This window comes from Pimephales promelas, chromosome 25, assembly GCF_988280905.1.
Source record: "Pimephales promelas chromosome 25, fPimPro1.hap1.1, whole genome shotgun sequence".
NCBI lineage: Eukaryota > Metazoa > Chordata > Actinopteri > Cypriniformes > Leuciscidae > Pimephales > Pimephales promelas.
In genome coordinates this window covers 19,442,409-19,463,954 of record NC_142793.1, presented here as the reverse complement: position 1 = coordinate 19,463,954, position 21,546 = coordinate 19,442,409, and the positions used below count along the sequence as shown (strand labels likewise).

Sequence of the window (21,546 nt, the reverse complement as noted above, 5' to 3'; positions counted from 1 at the left end):
AGTAACGCGCCAAATTCGCACCTACCACGTCTAGTTATTCGCGTGAGCACTTTGAATCCATTCGCGCGTCCAGAGCGAAATACAAACGACGCGTGTAAAAACAAACGTTTGAAGCGAGTTTTACGCGCGTCTGAATCAAAATCCGTTGGCGGCCATCTTTTTTATGTTGATCAAGCATTCATCGAAAGAGTATTTGCTCTGGAGAGCAGAACAGTTGCGTGGGGATCATCGTCGCCGTATTTGTGTCCACCGGACCCTACGGAGGCGAACCGTTTGCCGAGTTTCACCATTTGCTCGCTCCAGGATGATGGCTGCTGTCAGCGGTACTTCTGCCTGTCCCACGCCCAGTTTGATTACCTGTTGTCCGCCCCAAATTCACGTCATTGGTTGAGCCCCTGTTGCTGTGGCAGGCTGGTTGGGATTCTCAAAACAAACTTTTGAAAACACCACAGATTCACAGTGTTTACACTTTTTATGGAAATCAAACAAATAGAAACAAATAGAAATCACACACTTCATCTTTAAGTATGAAGATCCCACTACCATTCAAAAGTTTGGGGTTGGTAAGAATTTTAATCTTTTTTTTTTATTATTTATTTAAAAAATGTTTGCCAAGGCTGAATTTAATTGATTAAAAAATACATTAAAAACTGTTCTTTTGTGAAGTATAATTACAATTTAAATAACCTGTTTTCTATTCATATATATATTTAAAAATATAATTTGTTCCTGTGATGACACAGCTGAATTTTCAGTATAATTACTTCAGTCTTCAGTGTCACATGATCTTTCAGAAATCATTCTAATGTGCTGATTTTTTTTTTTTGTGGAAACCTTGATGTATTTTTTTATTTGATGAATCAAAATATCAAAGGAACAGCATTTATTTGAAATAGATTTTTATTTTATTTTAATCAGTTTAATGCATCAATGTACTGACCCCAAACTTTTGAACGGTAGTGTACTCATTTATTTCAGTTATCAAGACCTTCTGAAAAACAACAAAACTAACCACTCTCCCTACATGCTATTGGTCAAACCAGCAGATAGCTCCGCCCCAATCACTGTTGCCATATCTCAACCAACAGTTGTTCTAGCATATATTAGATTCAGGTTTGAAGTATGAAGGGCCACATTTTGTGACACACAACCAAAGCAAATGATTAATGCAAGTTGTTAAAAGCCTCAATAAAGCCAACATCATTCTCCTTCAAACCCTCATAAACACTCAGGGTAGTTTTGGGCCGGGGGGTGATATTGTGGGGCACTGCGGCTGTAGCTGAGAGACGCCGTGTGTAATGCAGGCTGTTAGTGATGTTAAATGAAGCTTGAAGCCTGGCTGACAGCAGCATTCCTCCACAGGCTCGGCGCTGAGAGAGGAGGAGAGGGGCCAACAAGGGCAGAGTAATGGTCTAAGAGAAACCACGCAGGACACGGCGCTTGTTTCGGCGGACGGGCCATTATCTCATAAGGGCCATTATCTTAATGGGGTGACCGTCTCGATATGACAGATATCACAGAAGGACTGACACATAAAAAGTTTTTATAAGATGAATTTACCAGTGTACAATCTCTGCGGTAAAACACAATTGACCCATAGCTGTATACTGATGTAAATAACCTTGTCAAGGTGGGTTACAGTTGCTTTTATGTGTGTGTATATTGTTGAATGTTGTTACAAAACAAAAGTTTACTCACAAATACACAAGTACACTATTTTCCTTCCTATATTCATCTGCGATGAAAGCAATGCGTAAATAACTTTCCAGGACATAACGTTTTTCAATTCACCCTTTATGAATAGGATCACATTGTCAGTGTTAAATAAGGTTTGCTACAAAGGTACATCATATAAAACTGTTAAATATATATATAACTTTATGACTCTGAAAATACATAGGGTGGTCTTTCACGAAGCGCAAGTCTCCGCTAGTCTCTTCAGGTCAGGTAGATAATGTTCGCTTCGACAAATCGTTTGCCGCGCTCGCTACGTTTCTGAATCCTGACTGATTTCAGTCCATTACACAACAGTGGTAGCAGAACTGCAAAAGAAGAAAAGTCAACAGTTTTGATGTAGAAGTCTTTGTCTATTTTGCATGTGCTCAGTTGGAAAAACTCCTTACAAAGCTCAGGTATGTGTTGTTGTTTTTTTTGTGTGTTTTTTTTTTTTGCTTGCGTTTCTCGAAGCTGAAGCAGCTGATGTGTGTATTCATATTGGAAATCCTTCCCCACAGAAATTGTTTGTCCGTATTTCTTTGGTCTGTTAAATTTCAATAGATCCTCACACTTTTCACGATCCAAGTCGCAAACTTTCCTGCATTCGTCATCGCACTGATCACTTGCCCGTTTTGGCATCGGCAAAAACGTTGGCCGGTTCCAACTCTGATTGACAGCACAGGGGGATCCATTCCTCACGGTCCACGTAAACTCCATGACGAGAGGTCCTCACCCCTTATCTTATGAGACTGAAGGACTAATGGTGAGACTGACAAACAGGGCTAACAGGACTATGATGAATGCTCCCCTCCCCCGCACCGCTGTAGCTTTGGAGAATGACGAGGTTCTTCTATACGTTGCTCCTCTCTTGGGAAAATCTTCCCCCATTGGCGTCAGGATACCTGGGATTGAACAACACAACAGTTAGGGTGTATAACACAACACTATGTCCCAAATCCAACCCTCGTTGGACTCTAACCAAGGATATAGGCAAATCTTTAAGGCGTGGAATGGCAAAAATTCATTCTTTAATTTTAATAAAAAGCCCTCTTGATGTCAGTGATATAGTTCTTCAGATGCTGTCCAAAAAGATTGATTCACTGCCTGGTTAGTCCAGTTATACCATCCCATCGCAAAGTCACGATTTTCTTTTGATGTGCTTTGAGGAATTTATTCGGTAAATGTGTTTCCATGTGCATGTTTTTTTTTATCAGATAAAAATGTATCCGACTCAAACAAGCACATACATTTTTTTATGCACGTTTTTAGAATTTAAAAAAGTTTCAATCCTGCAGTTTTGTATGCGATATCCCAAAATGCGCATACAAATAGGTGGATGGAAACATAGCTATTGTTAATCCATTGGGGTATTTAGCATGACATTAGCCCTTTTGACAAGCGAGTCAATGTCCTGAGTTGTTGTTTTGTTTTGTGGCACTTACTGTGGTTGTTTTCACTCGGCCTCCCGGCTGTGCACACGTCCAGCCCGTTCTGTTTACCAATAGGTCACAGCCTTCGTCATCCAAACAAGGCATCATCTCACACCACTGTCTGCTCCTGACAATATGTGCTGTTAAAAGAAGAGAACAAAACAAATATGAATATGCAGAACAACATTCGCAACCTATTTTACATCTGTAAGTCTATAGATTTCTTTGTGAAACAGACACATTAAATTGAAATGAAACGCAATTAAACAACCTTATTTATTAGCTATTATTTTAATCAAAGCATGGTCTCTATATGACTGCCAACTGAAATGCAAAATAATTAAAATTATATCAGAGGAAATTTGTCTATTACATATATATATCATTATATGAATGCCATTAAGGCCAAGTTTAGTTAATAAATATAATATTGTCATTTGAGTGAAATGACTTAAGACATTCAGAGGTCAAGACATTGTAGAATAAAGACATTTCATGCAACAAAGGAAAATAGCAATGAAAGAAAAGAGCTCCAGCACTTGGCCTAATATCCTAAGCCTTTCTCTTTGAAACAGATCGCGAAGGTCCAACAGTGAGAATTTTTTCCTGAGGTAAGATTGTTTTTGCACTTAATCAAACATAAATGTCTATTTATAATAACTAGGGCACCCTTACATGTTCATTTGCATACCGTGACACCCCAATTGGCCCTTAGAGAGAGAGATTGGAAAAAAAGGGGGAGGGAGGAAAGGAAACTGAGAGAAAATGAAACAGAGAGAGAGAGGAAAAAAACAGTACATTTGTGAGGTGGAGAAAATGATAATCAGAGTGAAATATAACCCAGGGAAGCAAAAGTACATAAATATCAGGGTGGCAGAATTTGTACGTTTGGAGAAAGGCTAACAAAGTATTTGGAGAACAAGTGGAGGCGAAATGTCATTCTCACCAAAGGAAAAGGCTCGTTCTTAAAGGTAAAAAATAGTTGTAGAGATGGCTTCCAAACTCAGAGTAGTTTGTTATGTAGTGAATGTTTCCCTCACAGCGTCTACTCTAGGGACTAGCTTCCGCTACTAATCTCCAGCATTAGTATTCACTGTTATGCCCTGGGCCATAACGACAAATAAAAGAGCCTTTCATGCAAATTTGGTACGTCTTCATTCTGTAGGCATGATTCACAAAACCGTAGGATGCAGCCAGTGGTGCTCTAATGTACACTTTGAGTTTAGTATACTATTTAACATCAGTCTTACATGTTTTTTTTTTTTTAAATATTAATTCAGGGTTGGGTGTGAGTTGCTTGGCTTGATTGGTTTCATATTGATTGAAGGGCTTGAACAGAATATGGTTAAAATTAGAACAAAAAACATAGTTGTTTTGACAAAGCCTTGCCTGAATACTTAAAATAGTTTAAAAAGCCTTGAAAGTTGTGTAGGCCTTGTACTTTATAGATAGTTGGATAGATAGATGGACGGATGGACAGACAGACAGACATAGATGAATGAGTTGGTAGGTAGGTAGGTGGATGGATGGATGGATAGATAGATAGACGGACGGACGGATGGACAAACAGACAGACAGATTAATGAGTAGATAGATAGATAGATATATAGATAGATGGATAGACGGATGGATAGACGGATGGATGGACGGATGGATAGACGGACAGATGGATGGACGGATGGATGGATGGATGGATGGATGGATGGATGGATCAATGGGTAGATAGATATGGGTGGATGGATGGATGGATGGATGGATAGATAGATCAATGGGTAGATAGATATGGATGGATGGATGGATGGATGGATGGATAAATAGATCAATGGGTAGATAGATATGGATGGATGGATAAATCAATGGGTAGATAGATATGGATGGATGGATGGATGGATAAATAGATCAATGGGTAGATAGATATGGGTGGATGGATGGATGGATGGATGGACAGATAGATGGAGAAATGGGTAGATAGATATGGATGGATGGACAAATAGATATTTAAATGGGTAGAGATATGGGTGGACAGATAGATAGATGATAGATGGATGGATGGATGGATGAAGGGAGAGACAAATAGATTGAATTATAGTCCATGATCTTCATTGGAAGTATGTGGGATCTTTGATACAATTTTCTCTTAGGAAAACCATAAGTCAGATCAGAAAGTAAAGCAATAGCATCCCATATCAGGCTGAATGACATAAAAAGCTGAAAAGCTCTAGCAGCCGTTACTTTTTATAAATGTCTGGTCTTGCATTAGGGATTTGTCAAGCCAACATACTGTAATAATGATGCCCCCAAAACCCTTCATTTCACAGTAAAATACTCAGCTACTCCGAAACCCCCCCCACATCCCACCTCTAACTCATTCTCTGCTTGTCTCTGGAATGACATTAGATCACTCCAGCCTTCAATGATGCATGACACATGACAGATCATCAACATTTTAACACTTTAAAGAACTAAAGTCAACAAATCCACAAACAACAGCTGAAGAGAGTCCTGTCAGCACCACACATACACTCTCAGACTCGCTCTCTAATGAGCTGTCCTCTGTCTTCTGGTATTGAGCATTGAGACTGTCACTCCACTGATGGGAAACAGATTATGACAGAGTGCACAAAGTGCCTCTCCGACTCAACACATCAAAGAACTCTGGGAACTTGGAGGTTTTGGTCAAAGGGGCACAAAAGTAAAACTAAAGTTGCATACTGAGAGCAAAATGTGACATTGTTCAGATAATAATGTTTTATCCGATTCTGAAAGGAAACAACTCATTCTTGCTTATCATTTCTATAACTCAGACTACTTGTACTTATATATTGTACATATATTAATGATTGTGAAGCACTTTGGGCAACAGCGGTTGCATTAAATGTGCTATATAAATAAAGAATGAATGATTTGCAATGCATTACAAATTCCTTTTATTGTTAGATGCTGGAATCTGTTGAATTGTAATCTGTATATTTGAAGTATCCACACGTTGGGACGAAAAAGGCAAAAGCAAATCAAAGTAATCCCTGCAATCGATTCTTTCTTGCTAACTACTCATGCATCTCTCATGCTGGTACAGATGGCATCTAAATTGTGACAGATCACTGAATACCTCCATTATCACACCCAAAATGATTTCTAATTCTTTTTGTATACATAAAATATGCAGTGTGCCTTTCAGCCGTGGCTCTGCAATTCACAAATATTTAATCATTAATCAAAGTGATTCAATACAAAAAATATTTTTGCATTTTCTGAAGGAAATATCTAGTGCTTGAAAGGCAGCACAACACTAGTATATTTAAGACGTTTTGTTGGATGTATATGAGAGTGAACCCACAAAATGACATTGTTTTTGCAGTGTAAAAACAGATGCAAGAACGAAATGACTAATCACAAATCAGTATGCAAATTGATTTAAAGAACACCAATCACAATGAATATTAGCCTACAATTAGAAAATCTAAATAAAAAAGTAGTTGGAATGTTACAACTGAATCATTTGAATTAAAAAAATGATTCTTTTGAAATGAAACTGATTCACAGAAATGAATCAAATTTATAATGTTGCTTTTGCAACTTTAAACTTGACTGCGAGTTTAAATTAGAGACACTTTCAGCATTTTTTTAATTGACAAATAAAAAAACCCCATCAAAATCATCACACAATTGTTTAATTTAATTGTGAATATCATTATGAATATTAGATTTCTTGTCTGACCTTATTTAAATCTAAATTAGTTTTTTTATAATGGGGTCTTCACAATGTTTCGAGGAAAGGTAGATCCAGTCCTCAAGGCCCTGTCATTCCTGCCCCAGTTAAGACTTTAGCTGTGACTGATGACCGATGCAGAGGCCGGACTCAAGATTTATCGGGACAATAAATGAGATGGGCTGCTCATTGCAGCGGACTGCGATTACTCAAACGTTTGGCATAGAGGAGAACATCAAACATCTGTCCATACATTTTTACAGCAGACACTGCTTGAGAATTCTATGTTTAAAATTCACAGTAATCACAACACACACTAGTATTCAGATCAGCTTTGCTTACACAGGACATGTCCATAATTTACACGTGGCACATGCTTTTCTTTATAATGAATTCATGAGCTTACATTCAGTACAAACAGTTTCTTCACCAAGCCCCTTCTGTTCTCAATGTTAAGCCTCCCACTGTGATGCAATCAGTGAGGGGATTTATGTCATAAATTGCCTAGATAATAAACTGGATGTGAATAACAATTAATTTTTTCTACTTATTGTTTTGTGCCATTTGCTTTTACAATGACATTACACCAGTATTCTCTGCACCGCTCCAGTATTCTATTCCACTCCAAAAACAAACAAACACTACGATCAGAGTAATCAGATTCACAAATGAACAAATCTTACATGAATTTGTCAAAAAGGCGCACAAGTTATTGGATTAAATTAGGGCTGTTCTATTCATAAAACTTGCTTTGATAATGAAATAGAATAATACTCTTGGATTAATCACCAAATACACAGATATGTGTACACTGCTGGTTCTCACTTAATTGATCCTAGAAAGGAAAATTACGGTATTTTTGTGAGAGGATGTTTGCGTAAAATAATATATGAGGAGTCAAGGCGGAGAGTCTGTGTAATCTGTGTTATCATGGGCACACCTGCAGACACTTCATCACTAGGCATGCTAATTTTTAGAGCATTGTGGAAACACAGAGGATGCATTATATAATTAGCTTCTAGTGGGACCACTTATGTCAAGTCTGTATTTATTTAGTGGGTGAGCCAAATAGCAATATATTTTGTGTCCTTATCTATCCTTTCAAAAAAAACAAAAAAAAAAGCCATGCCAGGAACTGCAAACCATATTAAAATGTAAAGAATGGCGATTCTAGCTTTTGGCGTTCCCGACGTGATATTCCCAGATGAGCCGAGCTCCATCTTGACTCGGGTATCTTGATTGATGGCGTGGAACTTCTCTAGCCACTCCCGAATGTTTTGGGGAGCCGGTATCCCATTTGTAATGCTGCCGCATAGTACCAGCGATATGAGGCAGATGCTTTGAATTGGCTGCCTGGGGTCAGCCCTGACCTATCACATCCATCTAGACTGTGACTAGGGAAACATTACTAATCCTTGGACTGACATTCCGAATTCGATTGAGGAGTCAAAGATATGGAATTAATGCAGGTGCTCAGTGAGCGGGACTTGATTATCCTGACACCTGGCTGACGATCACCTTGTCTAATTGTTCAAATGCTCTCCTTCCCCTGACTTTCCGCATAGTTTTCGGGGCATATTCCAGCTGTCGGCTCTCACCTCCTCGCTACCACCAGCTGAGGGAATTGGGCTCTGTTGCTGTCACTTCGCGCCCGCTTCCAGGCAGAATCCGCAGTCCCTCTGAGTCCCAACATGCTGCAGCCGCCTCTCGCTTAGCTTTTTCAGTCTGATTTGATATTGATGCCAGACTTTCCAGGCCACTTTGATTCTGTTCTACATGAAAACTTCATGGCGGTTTAATTTCCTGTTGGTTTGATGATAAATTAATTTTAATTGTCATCTCGATGTCATTACCCAAGACATTTTAACAGATTCCAGAGAGCAAATGTGTTTTCGGCTCTGCTTTCCTTGTTATTCATATTACATGGAGGCGGTTTGCAGTTAGAACTGACCTGTCAGTGTACTTGTACAAGGAAAATGTAATTATGCTACGGACATGAATTAAACATAATTCCAGCCTGGTTTCATGCCAGAGAATGTTGTTTTTTTCTTGGTTCAGTCTGGTTGTGAGTACTTTGAATTGAACACCACTTAAAATTTAAAATTATAACATTTATTTGAATTAGTATTCATGTGATGCAAAGCTGAATTTTCAACGTTTTTACTCCAGTCTTATGATGTGTCATATGATGATCCAAGCAGAAATCATTCTAATATGCTGATTTGCTGCTCAAAAATCTTTTTTTTGTACTGGGATTTTTAGGATTATTTCAAAAGAACATTTAGATGACATCTTTTGCACAAAGATTTCTAGAAATGTAGCATTTTAAGTAGATTTACTGTTGTCTTTGACCAATTCAAAGCACCCTTAAAGGGTTAGTTGACCCAAAAATTAAAATTCGGTTAGTAATTACTCACCCTCATGTTGTTCCAACCCTGAAAGACTTTCGTTCATCTTCGGAATACGAATGAACACTTTCACACGTAAGTTTAAAATATTCTAACTGAGTTTTTCAAGGACTTAACGAGGCGTTAAACGTCAGCAAATATTCGCGTGAAATTCGTCCCGGTGTAAACAGGCCTGTAAACAGGAGTGAGTTCACGTAGTGTAAAAGTGTAACATCACACGCATCATACACATGACCAGCGTCGGCCAATAGAGAGCCTACATTCTGACATACAACTGATATTTTTAAATGCTAAGTAATATTAATTAACACCATGTAATTATAGTGTTAGGGTTAGTAAAAGGGTTTGGTTTAGGTTAGTTGCATGTATTATGCATCCTTTACTGTTATTACAGTACATGTAACACGTAACAAGGACACTGAAAAAAGGGCTACCAGAGTCATTAAATTGATCGTTTTCATAAAATGGTATAATTTTATTCAATGCCATGCACAACCATTGAGTCAGATGCGATCTAGTGTCATCTTGTTTCACTGGTCTTCACTGTGCTAAATACAAAAGTCTGCTCACCTTCCATCATCAGGGCTTGTTTACTCAGCACCTGCTGTCATGCAGCTAAAGCTGGCGGTCTTAGGTCTAATACATAATGGCAGACGTGACGGCTATTCTTTCTCAGTATCAAAACCTGTCTGATTGCCTGCCTTTTATCAGATAAAGCCATGGGGCACAGAACAAGATAAAACAGCCTTCTTACCTCATTTGAAGAGATCTGGCTATATTTAGCAGACTCTTTTTTTCTAAAGAAACAAAAAGAAATCAATAATACTTTAATAGATTGCAGAGCCAATTACACAAAAATAAAAGCGAGTGGGGTAAATAGTTAAACAGCAAAGGAAATATTGAGGGAGCTGTGTTGTTCAAGAAAAGATCGTCTTCACATGCAGGGGGTAAATTGTCAATTGGATACACTGAGATTTTCTTTTTAAGGCTTAAATTTAGATCTGAAGAGCATTCGGCCATTCTGACCATCGGTTGTTATGATATAACTGCATTTTTGAAAGGCCAAAGCCTCAAGACCTCTGCTCGCACCGATGGAGAAATTGTACCCGGCTATCTTGTTAGAAAATGCCAACGTAGAGTGACTGATTTTTATTGTCAATTTGTAAGCCATAAGACAATTTTCCAATAACGGCAATGAGGAATTACTGAAACACAACATCCACAGCATTTTTTTTTTCTACTTGCATTGTTCTGTTTTTCATCTTTACCGTTTCCTGGATTCTGTGCTATTTTATCATGCTTTTGCACTTTTATGAATTTTTTTTTCAGCCATGGTTACCACTGATTGGCATGTGGTGGAGCCCACTACAGGTGATGTAAGGTCGTAGAAACACGGAGGACTGTGTCTTTCAAAAGCAATTACTCAAGAACACCTACTTTCATCTGGCCACGAACAAACTCCTACCTTAAGAAATATGTCTTGAAATTACTCGGGTGTCATAGCAACAACTGAAGACAAGAAGACATACGACCACATGAAGATAAGTGCAGGTCACGCTGAAAACCAGTCCATGCAAGACTAAAACTAAATAGAGGAAAAAGGGAATGCAACAAATGTACAGTACAAAGTGCTATATACACATATATAATATAAATATAAAAAGCTCTCAATTAAGTGGTACTATTTGCTTCAAGTGGACAAATTCAGTCAATTGTATTGCATTAAAAAAGCTTCAGCAACAAGCTGAATTTAAAGTGGTAAAATAAAAGAGCAAGTATTATGCCTTCCCATTGTGTTCACTTTACAGCTCCACAAGCTGTTCTTTTAGATTAAAGATTTGAGAAAATCTTTAATCTAAAAAGATTTTCTTTTAGATTAAAGATTTGAGACCAAAGACTTTAGACAAAAGCTGTTCTTTTAGATTAAAGATTTGAGAAAGCTAAAACATATCAAAAATTAATTTCACGGATAGTAAATATCCGCAATGGAAGACGATTTTGATATATCTAAATATGTTTAGATCTTCACAGTGAAAGGTAAAACTTCCGAAATCTCGGTGTAAACAATGAGTGACTTTCGGCGCATTTGCAGACCGAAGCGCCCGTGCTGTCAGATCAGTTGGACATGGCTGTGGTTACATGAGGTAAAAATGATATAAATACTGTTCGTTTACTCACACAAACCGCTCGTTTCGTGTCTTAGGCCATCAGTGTGTACTTACATTTACGAGTCATTAAATCATGTTTAATTTTGACTTCTCTGTGCATGCTCTTTGAGGTGGACCCCCTAAACCTGCATTATATGACAGATAGACAACAACGGTTTGACCGAAAAATATCAAAATTGAAAATACTGTGGAAACAAAGACACCTACATCTTGGATGCCTTTGAGGTAAGCTAAAACATATCAAAAATTAATTTCAAAGTGAACTATCCCTTTAATAGCACTGGACTTCAGGCACTTTACAAGAACACAACCTTGTTTTTGCAGCGACTTTCAGCATGTTTCCTATAACAAAGTCGGACGTTTACATTTTACGTGGCGTGAGAAAGTCACATGAACCATGGTTTTCCAGAAATGGATTTTTTTTTTTGCCATTCACGCATGCTAAATCTGATCAGATTTCAATCAGATATGCACAAAAATACAATTTTGACTGACAGTGTGAACAAGGCTTAAAAAATCACTCAAATGAGCCACTTCATTTAATGAATAGACTTACTCAAATAGACTTACTGGTTTGTATTCACTGAATCCATTATGTTGATACATAACACATTTGACTAATTTACCGAACTGCTTGCTTGTCTTTCAGTTATGCTTGAATCCTAATGCAGCTTTGTGTATTTAAAGATTTTTGGAAACTCAAGTTTGTTCATATGACGAGACGTAGTCAAGATTCACTTGTCATTTGTGTTTGGAAAAGTTTGCTGTTTAAATAACACGCGGAAGCTCGGAGCTAATCTCACAAGTCTAGATTTCCCCAGCGTCCGTCAACTCGTAACACATTCGTCACACGGCACTGATGAAACCTGCAGCAACAATCCAAATCCTGTGACTGACACTTCAGCCACACTCACTGAGCAGTGTAATCTCATGGATCACTCTGGAATCTGAAAGCCCCAGCAATGGCTGCTCTGGTGGGCTTAGAGGCAGTGGCACCAAAAGCCTGGATGAGTCCCACCTCAGCCCCTCCTCATTCTTACCTTCCACACATGCTGGACTGGCTCTGGTAGTGCCGGCAATCTGGCCCTTCCTGCAGGCACACCTGGCCGTCTGCCGGGCGATGGTCCTCCTTGGCTGACTGCTGTCCCTGTCCAGAGTCACGATTTCACATGTACCTGCCACCAGCTGACCTGAATGAAGGACAAAGAGTTTAGATAAATGTCAGCTGAGCTTTCAATAACACCAGGATGACAATCAAATCTTTTTTAAGAAAACGTCAGTGGTGCCAAAATCTCCGCCGCAATGCTTGAATGTTGTGGCTGACAAGGTGTTGCTAATCTGTTCTGAGTGGTTTTTAGCACATTTATATGTGGTTGCTAGGGTGTTCAAGGTGGTTGCTAGGCGGTTACTAACCCATGTCTGTAATTCCAGTCCCTAACTATGGCTCAGGTCTAGGGCTGCATGATTAATCAGAACAAAACTGAAATCTTGATATGACAGCGACATTGGCTGCGAGTTAATTAAATAAATATATGCCATGCATGTTTCAGTGTTTTCAAGCAAGCAGCTTGTTATGAACTGTTTTTTTCAGTGTCTCAGAGCGGCTCAGTTCACAGTAAATGCTGCTGCACATGAACTCAGTTTGGGTCGCTAATAATGTGCATTTGGGAACACGACAAGCACCAACCGTCTTCCAAAGTTGTCTTGTATTGTAAAATGTAATTTTTTTTTTTTAATATTTCACAGATTACAGATTACAAATATTGCAATTAGTAATATTTCTTAGCAATAATAATTATGAGTAATTATTATAATATTAACTTATTATTTATTATTTATAGCTCTAAGGGAATGAAAACATCCTGCAAAGATTTATATCTGAAAGTGCACCCTATATAAAGTTATTGTCTTTCAAAAGTGAGAGTCGACTCTGAGTCTATGAAATGAATTGTTTTTGAAACCGAGTCATTAGCTGTTACATCGTGACGTAGATAGGTCATTGGCCGCTCTCAACAACTGCACACGCATTCGGAAGTGTAAACTTGAATTGACGTCTATACTTCAGCTGAATCGCATCATGTCGAGAAGACGCTGTGTTCTACATTGCTAAGACAGTTCAGCCACTTGTTTCCATTGTCCAGGGACGAGCATGTGAAGAATCAGTGGTCAGAGTTCATATTTGCAACAGTATAGCCCGAACCTTGTGTTCTCATCATTTTAATGACGAATCATTCGCAAGCCGGTTGTTCCCGAAGGAGGGCTCAGTATCCAGTGTATATGGATCAGGTTCGTCCTCCTCCGAATCACAATCTGTAAGTAATATTAATAATGTTTGCTGTTATGTTTTCTGTAGCATGCACAATATAGTTATATTGTGTTTTGTGTGTTGTGCACACTCCGCGCAGCTTCTAAGCGGGTTAAAGTTTTGTTTTTGATATTCCCCCGACATTCATTGAAAAATGGCAATTACCTCTTAAACGACTTAGCCAAATATGACTTTGCTCTATATAATAAGCACTGCCCCTCAAAAGCCGCCGCAATGTGAGTTTCTCCGGGAAAGCTTGCTCTTGACGGAGACGCGAGTAAGGGACCGTGTGTGGAAAGTGCACTTTTTCTGACACGTTTGTTCATACACTATATACAATTTTCAACACTTGACAAGCTATAATCCATTAATGGTGATGGGCGTTCTGTTTCCGACAGTCTCTGCCTACGGTTTACCACTAACAACTGACTGGGTCATTTGACCAATCGCCGCAGATTCGCGTCACTCAAAGGAGGTGTTTGGGAAAATGAATCGTCGAACGAATCATTTGGGAGTCGTTGAGCGAATCAGTTAAAAATAAATGCATATTATAGGACAAATAAAGTGTTTTTTATCCTTGCATGCACGTTAAACTGTTTTTGGGAACTCCCACAACAAAAATAGGAACATTTCAAATGCTATGATAGGGGCTCTTTAAAATAGTCAGGTTAGTATATTATCTCACTATTTTTGGCCAAATTGTGCAACCATACAAATAATCACAGCAAACCTGGAGCTCTTTTTCTCGTAAACCACATTTAAAATCCCATAATCATCATGGGTCCCTTCTTCATTGTAAGTTCATGTTTTTTATGTTTTTTTTTTTTTTGCTCTGTCTATCATCTACCAGGTGAAAATTGCAAGGCTGATCGCTAAGAAATGTAATAGCTCAGCTCTCCTCGGCATGCCGCATTAATTAATCTCATAATTATAGCACAAACTGTGAGGAACGACTGAAGTAGTGATGTTAAGAAAAATGTTCCATCATTAAAAAGGTTTTAGCCATAAAACATGTATAGTCATTTTAACAGGACAGAAAATAAGCACAAAAGAGAGAAACAGAATCATGACGCAACGCTGGCCAGATTCAAACTAGCGTCTCCCATATAACACCACGACGCTCTGTATTTGGAAGTAGCCCACAGCTTTGACAGAATAAATGGATTTTTACGGTGCTGAGCTGTTAGTTTCCCTACTAATATTGTAGACTGAGGCATCACCCTTGTTAGCAGACTGATGGGGACCAAGTTCTGCTGAAGCTGCACACTGCAGCCATTGTTCAATGTTTCTCTATTATCCTGCACCTGCATAAACAGGAATCTATATACACGGACTCATCAAGCCAGTGCAATATGTTAGATATGGACCTGCGACAGTGAATCATGTCCTAGCAGTGACGTGTCAGCGGGAAAAAAGCTTCATGCGTCAGGGTGGGCTGCAGATCTTCCACAAACCCCACTGTAAGTCCAGACAGATGGCTAAGAAAGCAGCGTACAACCTCTTGAGAGATCGCTTATGTTAGATTATGATTAATTCAGCGACAGCATGCTTCAACACCCCAACCCTCTTACAAAGCAATGGTTATGTATACAGTTAGGTTATCCTTTGCCAAGCTTTTAACAGGCAGTCTGTCACAATTGCCATAATGGCTTTCGCTTTACCTGCAAGACAAAAAACATATACATCTAAACACTACCGCTGATAATAGAGTTTGCGTGCCAGGAATCTGATTGTTATTATTTTATCAGTAGATTATATTAATTTACCATACATCCAGCAAGCAATTCCACGTATTGTGGAAAAATCTTTCAACCTTAAATAACAATAATCATTAATATTACAAATGTAACATTAATAATAATAAATAAATAATGCAAAAAAGCTTTAATTTAGCGCAAAAATGTATAGTAATATTGTAATTTTTTATAAATCTTAATAGAATAAAATAACAATATAATTAATATTATTAATGTATAATGATAAAAATATAACGCTATCTAAAATAGAATAACAATAATAGAACAATAGTATTATAATATAATGTAAATCATAATATAAATACAATTATTGTTTCTCCAGAAACAGTTTTTAGCTCTACACTACCATTTCTAGTTTCTACTGCTCTCTCTTAGTGTTACTGTAGCTGACTGGTAGGGCACGGGTTTGATCCCCAAAAAAAGTATTAATAAAAATTATAAAAACACAGTGTTACTGCTTCATTTACAGCATCTTTGTAAAGCTTGAATCATAATGTGAAAGATGCAAATAATTTGCACTTAAATGTGCCACATAAACAGTTAAGATCAAAGAGAAATAATGTACACGAATATTCATAATCAACAGCCAGTAGTGGAATAAAATAAAGTAATAAATAAAATTACAAAATAAGATTGTTTCTTGACTGTGTTTGAGTTCAGCAATTTGCAAGTTGTAAATGTTAAGATTACACTGAAATAATCTAGGATATTGTTAAAAGTATTGTTCCTTTAATGAAATAAAAACAAAACAATAAGAAGAATTATTTCTCTTTCTTGACTGGGAAGGTCTGAGCAAGTTACAGTGTGTTTCATAGCACTTCAAACAATTTTATCTTAAAAGATCCAAGAAAATATTTGTCCTTGTGATATGGCTGCAGATAGAGACAATTGCGCTCACTACAGAAAGAAATGTTCAATCAGAGAAGTGTGTCTGAGTATTGTAGTCATTAGTAGCATGCAGTCTTAGGGCAACTGTGATTTAGTGTAGCTGTGAGTGACTGTGAGGGTGTATGTCTTTAGCACATGATGGATTATAGCATCTTCTTGACTAGATACGGCGGCCGGTGGAATTATTGGCATGTAAAATTACCTTGTGTCAGTATATGTATGCAGCTGAAGTTTGATCTACAGTGTGTGAAATGGTTCATCTGGCCAAACATGCATGAGCTCCAACACAAACAATGATGGATGTCACAGACACAGCGTCATTGCAGAGGTGCTGAATGTAAAACCACATCCAGGCTGGATTGGTTTGGTTTGCATATCTGTTTTCTACACATAAATAAAAAATACAGCCTGTTTCTTTTTTTACATTTATGAGCACAGCTGAAAATCTGCTTGCCCCGGGCACTAGAGAAAAGAAGCCATAATTTTCAGAGGCTCTCCTCTCCTCTCTCAGCCCATCATCGATTCATCAGGATGCGAAGCCCATCACCTTTTATTACACCCAATATTTCAGTCTCAATTTGAAACTGAGGAGAAAATATAGCAGGTTTGTTAGAACTACCAATATAAACAAAAGCATGTGAAGAAAAGTTCTCCAGACGACCTACTCTTGTCATAAAATACCAAGAGAACTTTCAATTCAATCTATTTTTGGCCAACTCGGTTGCTGGAGCGCTTTAGTGATTATTGGAACATTTTCAAGAAGTGATTTGATTTTTTCCCCCTCTCTATCAGTTTTCCTCTTCTCCACACATCATTTTTCACTCTCTTTCTGCAAAATCAAATATCAGCATACAAAAATCAGAAGGCATTGCTCCGGTGTCTGCTCTAATAGGTGAACGTCTGCTTTTTCTCTCTTCAAAAGACTAAATTGAAGTTCTGAAGCTCTGAATAAAGTAGAATCGTTGATATGACAGGGCAGATACTTCATGATTACATCATCACAGAATATGATGTGAGCGCAACTCACAGGAAATGAGAGCGGTGATGTGGGTGGAAACTCCTCGTTATCAAAGTTGCTCTGAATTGAATAATGTATTCTTCAAAATAAACTCTCTGATTCTCGAGACGTGGGACAAAACGGGTTATGGAACTGGAAAAACAGACGTTTATGTACAGAGGAATCATTTTTGGATTTCTTGCTTCCATTTTCATAGAAATATGTGTTTTTCCTTGCTGTCAAAATGGCCACCTTCAGAAATGTGTGCTCTCATGCCAGATATTTTTTATAAATATTTGCAAATTTAGTTCAGTAGATATTCTGGGTCAGATAATATAATGTAATTTTGACAACATTTTGCTACATTTGTGTTAAGAACCTTCTATTGGTCATCTCTGATCAATATCAAACTAATATCATAAAACTAATGGCAGGTACAGGATCAGTTCACTGTCTTTCCCCTTTCTAAAAAAAGTGATATTCTCTTCCTGTCATGTTTGACAACACCCAGCCTCTCTCTCTTTCTCCACGGTGCCCTAAAGGTGAGCCCTACTCCAAAGCTGAAAGAAAAAAGCTTTACCATTCATTTCCAACTTCAGCCCCAAATAGGCTGTAATGACTGGGCTCTGATAGATCCCGGAGAGAGAGGAGTCCATAGAGCCATTCATGGAGGCTAATCAGCATGCCAGGAGCAAAGTCTGGTTCTGCAGTGACTGAATGCAGACAGTGAGCGCCCCTCCTTTAATCTCTCACTCGTTCATTCGGCCCTGCCATGGCTTTATGACCCTTTATGAACAAACCCAACACGGCCACTGTTTTCCACCACTTAACTGTAGCCTCCTTTCCTCCGCCACCCTTTTTCCCCACTATGTCCCGTGATTCATGAGTAAACCATTATTCAGTGTGTTTACATGCATGTTCTTAAAGGACAAGTTCGGTAATTTACACTGTTTTAAGATCATTTCTGATGAAACAGTATGGTTAAGATTGTTTTATAGACAGATGCTGCTTCCGCAAGAATTTTCGGTTTCTGTGGTATCACCCCCACACCTCTACAATGCATAGGCGCAAAGGAACAATCCTTCATAAAACGCATAAAACTTTAGTTTACAAAGACGTGAAACTCACCGAGCGGTCTGGGGCGTTCACTGATATGCTCACACAAAAATCGCTGCAAAAGATGCTTTTCAACAGGTTTTATCCATTGACTCCATTGACTTGTATTGTATGTTCTGTGATGTACGGTATTACTCCGGAAACGGAAATGGGGTTGTTTGTATTCTTTCTGTAGTCTTATGCAGTCGCGTTATCATAGGCTACACTTTACAAGTGGTTTGCTTGCAATTGGCAAAGGTGTATTATCGCCACCTACTGGGCTGGAGTGTCTATTATTCAAGCTCTAAACGGAAGAATGTCAGTCTGTGAGGCGTTCGGAAAAATAGGTCGTTGTAAAATAATTTTACAACGAATGGTAAAACACCTGTTGGAAAGCATCTTTTGCAGAGATTTTTGTTTGAGACCACTCGGTGAGTTTCACGTCTTTGTAAACTAAAGTTTTATGCGTTTTATGAAGGATTGGGAGTCATTAGGGAGAAATCGGTTGGTGTCGCATTTTCGCCGTTTTGCCTAGAGGCTTTGCACCTGGTATGGTGAAAGCCTTTCTACACCCTAGACCAGGGCATGTCTCCACTAATGTGACACAATCTATCCACAAGTTTCCGAGGGGCGCTCATGTAAAAAATAAAGTGGGTGAAACTTCCGGTGAGGCGGCGGAAGTAGCATTCCAATGGTATTTTGTGTGTTAGTTAGCGAAGAGGCTAGCTGTTTTTCGGAGAATTATTTTACTATTTAAAGACGCAAATCTTTGTGAGAGATGTCGTTACGGAGCTCAGGGACAACATGTGCTGTTTGCGGTTGTATGTATAACCGGACTAAACTAATTCAGTGGCTTAAACGGGATTGTTTTGAACATAAGCTGAAAACGAAATCACAGTGATCCTACCAACGACTGAAGTTTCCATCAACCTCCCAAAAGACAACGAATCATCCTGTGTACATTTGTTTAAAATCTTAATATTCTATAAACTCTCACAGCATGTGTTTGGCTGTTCACTACTGATGTTACACCTAAACTCAGGATCAAAGCCTGTGTTGACAGAATACCAAATGTGCCAGTTAATGTATTCAAGTAGCATATTCATTTATAATTTTAAATAAACTCCAAAGCACAATGACTAAGTGTGTATTTTTTATTTTAATTGTTTGTCAGCTCGCACAACTGTCTGTCAACATGCCTTGATCAGTATTGATTATTAATAATGTTATTATAATACTCCCAATCAACTACTGCGGAGGTAAAGTAGTTACTGTTATTTCACCCTTTTGAATTTCGTTGAGGTTGTGTTCCCACATCGTTAGCTAGTTTGGATCGCTATAACTTGAATGACTGTCAACTGTTGAATGAACGAGTGTCAAGCATGTCAAGTAGCGCATTGTTTACTTCAAACCGGATGTCGCGCCCACTTTTGACGCAAGGCCTCATGGGGCGTAGGAAACTTGTGGATAGTTTTTCAAGCCTTTTGTCCTCCCCTTTCGGATGTTGGACCAGGAAAAGCTAAATTTGCTATACCCAGTTATTGGGAATTGGATGTTTACATTCACAGAGCTGCCCTGTGGCATACGACTGATCAGTTGTTTGTGTGCTTTGGGTCGCCTAGAAAAGGGACCCCAAGCATCCAAGCAAAGAATGAGCAAGTGGATAGTCAAGGCTATCCGTTCAACTATGACCGTCAGAGCTCATTCGAGTAGGAGTATGGCGGCTTCAAAAAACGTATTGTCAGGGGTATCCCTACAATATGTTTGTGATCCCAGGTGCTTATATATGAGTTGTGCTAGCCACGATTCACAGTAGACAGGCACTTGTCAGTACAAAGAAGTGGGTATTATCATTCCCAGTTCACTTAAAATGGATCATCTCAGGTTAATAATGTAAGGTAACCATAGTTCCCTGAAAAGGGAACGAGATGCTGAGTTGCCCTGCCATATTTCCTGCATGCCTATGATCGACTGAAGCTGCCATTGTTTGGTCAGGGTGCTATAGAGCTTCCTGGTCATGATGGCTTCAAGACCCAATCAAACAGAACCGTTCCCATAGCGTTGCAATCTCCAATTCAGAATCTCTTTCCCTTTACATTCATAACCTGAGTTTTTTGTGAGTTATTAGTAAATTGATGTGCTTGATAACATGCTGATTATAGTGTATGTCCATTGAGATAATTCAGAGGAAAGCACAATGAAACACACCGAATGTGAGACGAGTTCACCCTAGGACGAGCCATTATGACAGCATTAACACGGCAAGAATACAAGTCAACACTTTGCTAATGGTCACGGAGCCACACCGCTCTGATAAGCTTCAGATTTGCTCGCATTGTTCTGAAACGCCTCTAAGTGCTGCAGCTTAGACGTGTTAAGTGGCGCAACTTGTGATAGATGATATGCTCTCCCTGTCTGTTTCAATAGCCGCACTGACAGTGAAATGTCTGATTCATCTTCAACCTCTCTCCTCTCTCTCCCCAAGATCTCCTGTATACTCCAGTGCATGCGTTTTAGGGATGAAAGAGCTGCCAACCATGCATCGTGGAGATGGAGACTTGCTGGCTGTGCTGATCTGAAATTCAAAAGCTATCCTTTACAGGCTGTCAGAAAAGTGATGGAGTGAAAAGGGAGTCTATCATCAGGGGACCGATGCTGGACTCCACCAGCGCACCACACGATGCTATCAGCCTTCATTCTCATGCCAAGATCGTTCAGTTCAATTCTATAACTGAACGCTTTATGCTGCAGTTATTGCCTTGCGATGCAAGTCAATTGGCCTCATTTAACTGTACGATGTTTTCATTAAGAAACACCACCAGTAACAAAAGCACATGAATAATATAATGTTCTGCTATGGTAGTTTTGATAAGACAATTAGGATATTTCATATAGACATCCAGTGTCATATTATGTGTTGGAGTTTAGTCCAGGATTCAAGACAAAAACCAGAAAGATCATATATGAGACAACACAAAGTCTTTAATGATTTGAAACCACACACATATATATATAAATAACAAGAAAACAAACAAATATGGCAAATACTATTCCTAGCTCAAACAGTACATGC

At 38.6% G+C, this 21,546-nt stretch overlaps 1 protein-coding gene across 2 annotated transcripts in view; it reads right to left on the bottom strand.

Moving 5' to 3' along the window:
• Window positions 1-1,526: 1,526 nt before the first annotated feature.
• Window positions 1,527-21,546, bottom strand: part of tafa5b (TAFA chemokine like family member 5b) — a 39,533-nt gene continuing 19,513 nt past the window's right edge. For both annotated transcript variants that reach the window (XM_039658073.2, XM_039658074.2), the window contains exons 2-4: window positions 12,472-12,621; window positions 3,159-3,286; window positions 1,527-2,618 (exon numbers count right to left, since the gene is read on the bottom strand). In XM_039658073.2, coding sequence (XP_039514007.1) covers window positions 2,610-2,618; window positions 3,159-3,286; window positions 12,472-12,621 — 287 coding nt within the window. In that variant the 3' untranslated portion in view covers window positions 1,527-2,609. The remainder of the gene's footprint in view (window positions 2,619-3,158; window positions 3,287-12,471; window positions 12,622-21,546) is intronic.